General features: G+C 35.9%; 1 protein-coding gene across 1 annotated transcript in view; it reads right to left on the bottom strand.

Moving 5' to 3' along the window:
- Positions 1-2,678: 2,678 nt before the first annotated feature.
- The window catches only part of LOC309822278 (transmembrane protease serine 11D-like), a gene marked incomplete at both ends in the record, with an annotated part of 47,803 nt that continues 43,327 nt past the window's right edge, over positions 2,679-7,154 (bottom strand). Inside the window, 2 exons of the mRNA XM_082654016.1 lie at positions 2,679-2,840; positions 6,610-6,748. Coding sequence (XP_082510142.1) covers positions 2,679-2,840; positions 6,610-6,748 — 301 coding nt within the window. The remainder of the gene's footprint in view (positions 2,841-6,609; positions 6,749-7,154) is intronic.

The following is a 7,154-nucleotide window of genomic DNA, read 5'->3' as shown; positions in this document are numbered from 1 at the left end:
TTTTTATTGCATAAGTAATTTCAGTCTAAGTTGTATGATTGGAGGTAGGAAAATGCCTGAGCTCTGTCTGCTTTTTGAATTAATTTCTCATTTCATTCAGTTCTCTTTTTCTCCAGAATGGTTTTCTGCTTAATTTGAATTTTGATCAGTTTGATTTCTTTGCTCTTGATGATTTGTTTCATGGTTGTGAACCAGATTAAACAAACAGATATCCTAATATGCTGAAATTCTTCTTTTTCTCAGATGTTATGCTCCCTCAAAACTATTTGCTTATCATGGGTAGAATCTTAGTCTGGAAATCACCATGGAAATAATCTGCTTTTAAGCCTGACCCATTGCAGAAATCTTCTAAAACATTTCTTCAGGTTATTATCCAGCTTCTGCTTAATTATCTCTCATGATAAGAAAACTGTTCCTTCAAAAGACAGCTGATTCTTACAGAAATGAATCACTAGAAATGTAGGGAAGTGGGGATGATCTGTTTTCCCCAAAGGAGATTAATTAAACTGATCAGAAGCAGAATGGACTGGATTTTGAGATTTGGATTATGTGGACATAAAAAATTGTATTTTGGCTCTGTTTGAAAATTAATGTTTAGCAAATAGGAAAATAGGAATTGAATTGTATAAATTAGAGCTTGTGACATATTTAAATAAATAACCTTAGGAGTTCTTAGCTCCCTTCTCTCTAACCACACAGTAATTAGTATTGTTCATGGCAAATTGATGGTCTGGAAGACTCACTTTTGATATTATTATAAGATATTTTCCCTGAGTCTTCTAGAACTACCCCCTTTTTTTGTTATCCTATAATAAATATCCTACTCTTTATCATTGCCTCCATTATATTATATTTCTGTCATACAATATATTGAGTGTCTTAAAGGCAGGGACTACGTCTTGTTTATCTTAGTTTTATTAGTGTATAGTAGAGAGTAGTATAGTAGAGAGCCTGAAATATATAGGGCTCAATAAATTTGCCAAATGAATGATCTACACTCTGTAATTAAGACTTCCCAGGAGTGAAACAGTCAATTGCTTGCTCTAAACTTTCTTGAATAATTCCCTTTTTATTAGCTCTGTTGACTATTTTAAACTCAGGAGTATTTAGTTTCAACATCAAATATTCACTTTGTTTGCCATTTAAAAAAATTGGTTCATCTGTGTGTTTTCTCTATGATGAAAAGGATTCTCCCTCGTATTAATAACTCTTCCTGGCACTGAATTAAGGTTCTACAATGTTTCTTCCAGAGTTTCCAGAATGATTTTTTTAAGAACTGAAAAGATTTATGAATCACCACGCCTTCCATAAATATTCAAAATTGCTTTCATGGAGTTACTTAGCTATCAAGAAGACAGATCTCATCAGAACATTAAAAAAAATCTCTTAAAACAGGTGTTCTTCTGGTGTTCAAATATCTTTTCATAAAACTATGAATATTTACTATTTTATTTTCAATAAATAATTGAATTTGCTCTATTTTCTGCTAAATAAGTACGTTCCTTTATATAGCTTTCAATGTGTAGAAATAAACTAGTATGTTTATGATTATGTGAAGGCACATGCACACACATACAAACACACCAACACACCCATACACAAACACACTCCCCTGAGGCTTACTGTGAATGGCCAGTTTAATATTGTCCTCACAGGGTGCAACCAGGGAGTTTCAAGCTGGACGCTTGCTTTAGTTACAGAGCTTGATTATAAGGCAGCAGAAAGTGCCAAGCCTTCAGAATCTAGTTGGCCGTTCTATTGTTTGAGAACCAGTTAAATAAATTGTTTTGGATTGTCCTTCGTAAGTCATAACTTCCGTAAATATTTAGGCAGAGAAATGATTTTAAAATAGTTTATTTGAAGTAAGGTATACCAATGATTTATTTGTACATTTCACAGAGTTGGTTAAATTTTCAACTTCTGTAAAGTAAGTGATTTCAGTGTAGGTCTCTTCACAATTTTACATGAGGAAATACAAGACGTTTTCATCACAATGCATGTAGTTGTTCTGATACCCAGGTGTCATAAGTTAGCTTTTAGAATGAGGAAGTTCTGACACATAGATGATCATGCATAAGCAAACTTTAACTCTGCTAGAATCCCGTAAAAATTCAGTAACAATCATAATTCAGACTGTATAAATTGCTGTGCCATTAAATGTTAAATTTTATTTGTGTTCTTTTGGTGTGTGTGTGCATGTGTGTGTGTGTGTGTGTGTTTAAGGGAGGGAGGGCAGGAGAGAGGGAGAAAGAGAAAGAGAAAGAAGGAGAGAGAGAAAAGTTTCTTCATTAAGATAATTTTATTGAAATTAAGCTATTTAACTTTTTGGGTTTTTTTTGCAAACCAACTCTTCCCAGTTTCCTTTAGTTTCCACTCTCAGGGTATCTGTTTCTCTCACTACTAGCATTTATGTTATCACAAGTAGAGTATAATTGTTACCTCTATAACTAGTTTACAGTGTTCCCCCGGCACATTACTATGCAACATTCATATAATTTTCTTGAGAAAATATAAAACCCATAGTAACAGCTAAAAGTTAAATAGTATTTAATCTTTAGTATTTATGTAACAGAATGTTAAAATAGAGCACTTTGTTTCTTTTTGCAGCTGAAAAGTTTTAGAATTTTAGACAGGCACAACTGCATTCAGACTCTGCAACAGAGATGTTATTTATTGCACTAGATCCCAGCTTGTTCGTGTATCCATTCACGGTAGGCTGTCACTAGAGTATACACCCCTGGCTTATCTGGCAGAGCACACTGATACCCCCAGCTTACTATCCCTACGAGGAACCAGAGCTGCCGTGCGTCTTCTTGTACTAGTGGGCCACCAGAGTCCCCCTGAAGGAAACAGAAAGATTGATTATTTAAATGTGAAAACAATGCCAAAGTATTGAGTTTACTTCTATGGCAGTAGAAGTCACATCCAGTATAACAGTAAAGTTAGTCTGACATTTCCTGTTGAAATACTAAATACCAAGTCATGCAAAAATTAACAAAATCTTCCAAGTACACGTGTTGCTCCTTCAGCAACTGTGAGAAGATGAGAAGCATATTTTCCAGACTCCACCAGTGTGCTACTCATTCCAGGCTCACCTCCTTCAGGGTGCTATCCCTCACCTGCACCTTTCCTCCCCACGGTCACCGCTTCCAGCTTTGGGCTAGATTAGTTTTTCACTGCCTGCATTCCCACATCCTGTGGGTACTTTCACTGCTGCTTCATTATTTTGTACGTGCACATTTGTGTGCCTGTTTGAACTTACTCCCACTGGATTAGCTCCCCTAGTTGTAGCAGCTGCACATTTCTGCAACTCTCATTGCATTTATGATACTTGTTCAGTGTCTGTTTTTCAGGCTTTACTGTAAGGTCCATAAGGGAAGGGGGCATACATATTCTGGACACTGCTATATGCTAAGCCTCTAGCCCAAAGGAAATGCTAAGAAAATGTCTGTTGAATGAATAAGTTTTTAGAAATCTCACTTATCTTCCTATTCATAGCACAGTGCATGGTGTTTGATATACAGTGTATCAAAAAGTATTCTTTTGGTGAATAATAGAAATTTATATGGCAATGAGTAAAACACTCCGTATGAAATATTTACCAGCAAATTATAATAATAAGCCAACCAACTAAATATCTGTGCATGTAATAATCTATTTGGGGAGAAAAATTAGGATATCTTACATGCTGTATAATGGGTTAAGTCTGTGGGTTCTGGAGTTAGCATAGGTTTGAATCCTCTACTTACTAGCTATATGATTTTCAGTAAGCTACTTAATAGCCCTTTGTACCTCAGCTTCCTCATCTGTAAATAATATTTTAATGTGTTTAAATGAGTTTAACATGCGTAGCAATCTGAGTATAGCCTGGTAAATAGTACTAATAAAACTCAGCTGTTATTACCAAGTATGCTTCTAGAATAGTTTGCTGTTCATTTGACTGCTCTTAATAGTAGCTAGTTCTTCCATGCCTACTTAATTACTGGTTTAGATGGGCAGAAGGGTTAGTGTCTGAATTACCAGCTTGATAGCAAGCACTGCATGGAGGTGATTGGCATCTGCCTCCTTTAGATGTTGCACATGTGCTCCAGTTTACCAGTTCTCAGCACTCTCCCATCATTGTGTTTTTCTTCTACTTCTTCTATAGTAAGAGATTTCTTTGCATAATGTCTTACCAAGAGTGGGCAAGCAAATATTAAACTAAGTGGGACATGTAATTTTTCCTATATCAGCTTCACTGCCTGATTGGGCAGATATCTGAGCCTGTGGTCTCTCTTCTAGACCATAGACTTGCTGAGTTCAGGTGATACTGTGTAAGCACAGAGTCTGGCACATAAAAAGTAAATAATGCAATTAAAAAAAATAAATGAACAAAAACAAACAGGATCTCATAAGCTCTTATGTAAAGTGCTATTCTTTTGAGGCATAAACTCTATGTATTATATATAATATTTCAGCTGAAAATCAGTGAGACCCAGAGTGGAACACACAGGAAAGTTTCTTGGTGAGTTATGGCCTGAACTGAGCTTGGAGGAAGAGCAGAATCTGTATATGCAGAAGGTAAAGTGTATCATGAGTAAAGCATGAATAAACACCCTTTTATATCTCATGTATATCCTTAAGTCAGTTCTAATTAATGCTCTTAGTAGATCTGAAATTATCGTGTAAAGGTTTGTTGCTTACTTGATTGGTGAATTCTTTGTAAAACTACTATGAAAGTTGAGAATTTGTTGTTACAGGGCTAGCAATAGAAAAGAAGAAAATGGGAAGGGGAACAAGAAGCATTCCCTACCATCAAGACATCTCCACTTAAAGTGAATAAAAACCAGTGGGTAATTAACAGTGTCTTGAAAATTGATAAACAATTCCCCTCCACCCCCACACAGCTTGTAGTCAAGAAAAATGTTTCATTTTGGGGAAATGGATTGGGGTCTTTGCCAAAACTATGTAAGAACTACTACTTATCCTCTTTTTCAAGAATGTAAGCACGAAATATAAAAGTCAGCAATGTTTAAGGAAAGAATAAACCTCATTTTTCTGCTTATGATTCAGTCAGGAAAGCAGTAGCAGATTCATCAAGAAAACAGATTGGGGCTTCCCTGGTGGCACAGTGGTTGAGAGTCCGCCTGCCAATGCAGGGGACACGGGTTCGTGCCCTGGTCTGGGAAGATCCCACATGCCACGGAGCGGCTGGGCCCGTGAGCCATGGCTGCTGAGCCTGCGCATCCGGAGCCTGTGCTCCGCAACAGGAGAGGCCACAACAGTGAGAGGCCCGCGTACCAAAAAAAAAAAAAAAACAGATTGATTTTTCTTAATTCCAAAAATGTAATTTTGGATACTAAGTAGTTGTTGCTGTTACTGTATGGGGTTGGGTTTTAGACATAGGAATAAAATCTATTAAAAAATATAACCACATCAGTTGTTTAGATAGTTTAATTAAAAATTTAGGATTAAAATCTTATTCTAAGAGAAAAACAAATACTGTATGCTAATGCATATATATGGAATCTAAAAAAAAAAAAAAGTACTGGTGAACCTAGTTGCAGGGCAGGAATAAAGAGGCAAAGAGAATGGATGACATGGGGTGGGAGGGCGAAGCTGGGCCGAAGTGAGAGTAACATCGACATATGTACACTACCAGATGTAAAATAGTTGGCTGGTAGGAAGCAGCAGCATAGCACAGGGAGACCGGCTCTGTGCTTTGCGATGACCTAGAAGGGTGGGATAGGTAAGATGGGAGGGAGGCTCAAGAGGGAAGGGATATGGGGACACGTGTATGCATATGGCTGATTCTCTCTCTTTGTTATGCAACAGAAACTAACACAGTATTGTGAAGCAATTATGCTACAGTAAAGATCTATTAAAAATAAATAAATAAATAGCAACATACCTTCCAAAAAAAAATCTTATTACATTGGAGTAAGAATTCATATTTATTGTTAGTGTTTTTATATTTGGTTGAAAATTACAAAGTAGATCTAAATAGTTTTTTTTTTCCTTCATTAGTGCTATTTAACAATTATGGGAGCTATGGTGACTCAGGTAACTAAGCTCTTTGTATAAATTTTTTATCTTCAAGGTGCTGATATTCAGGTGTTATTTATATTTTTAAAATCAATTATCTACAACTCTTAGATGAGTGATTTATTTAAGTCTTCATAGTAGAAGGTTGAGGTGAAAGTTATTGATGTCAGTGATCATGGTCTAGGTTGACAACAGTAGAAATAGTTGAGATAGCTGAGCTTTCTTGCTTAGTGCGTGCCTGACATATTTAATCTCCATCTAATCTTTAGTGGTACCTAAAAAGTTAGATACTATTCTTATCCCGATTTTATAGATGAAAGGATTGGTAATAGAGGTTAAGGAATTCAAACCCGGGTCTGTCTCGTTCTTGAACTTGATAGTTAACCACTTCGCAACTTGGCTTCTCAGAATCAGTGTTTCATGATAGATCAACTTCATATAAGAATCTGTAAAATCTAGACCATACATTTTTAGAGGATCAGGGCTGTATATTATAATGATACCTCTCTGTCTATCACAATAAGACATGCTAGTAAGTGCTTATAAACTTGGCTGATGACGTGGATAACATTGTCTTGAACTTACCTGGCATGCATCTACTCCACCTTGAGATAGTCCAGCACATAGCATTCCAGGCAGGATGGCTCCATTATAACTAGATGGTTTATTACATTCATTATTACTTATTATATTGACCCGTGCTTGTTGTAGATCTGGAACTTGGCTGCCTGTTAAGTATAAAAGCAGAATGAAAATGGACTTCAGGGTAGATAACTTAATGATTCTATGGTGAATATAGGAAGGAATAATTGTACTCCAAACATTATCTCTTATTCAGCAAAGAAGGCTATTGAAAATGTACTAGTAGTTTTTTCTCAGCAAAGATTTCCATAGTAGAGATGGATTACCCCTTTACATAGATTGGTTTTTTTCTTTTTTTGCTTTAGGTTTGTGATACAGTGCCCCTTAGACCTTAAGAGGGGGAAAAAATCTGCTTACTTAAAATTGACTAGTAGATTTTGAAATATCCACTGACTAACTTAGAATTAGAAAATTAAATATTAACTAACCTTTAATATAGTAACAAAAGAGAAACAAATCTTGTTCCACGACTAAAGAATGAATTTATT

This window comes from Grampus griseus (genome assembly GCF_964374135.1).
Source record: "Grampus griseus genome assembly, chromosome: 4".
Classification (NCBI taxonomy): domain Eukaryota; kingdom Metazoa; phylum Chordata; class Mammalia; order Artiodactyla; family Delphinidae; genus Grampus; species Grampus griseus.
The sequence above is the reverse complement of the archived record's forward strand: the minus strand, read 5'-3'. Positions and strand labels throughout refer to the sequence as shown.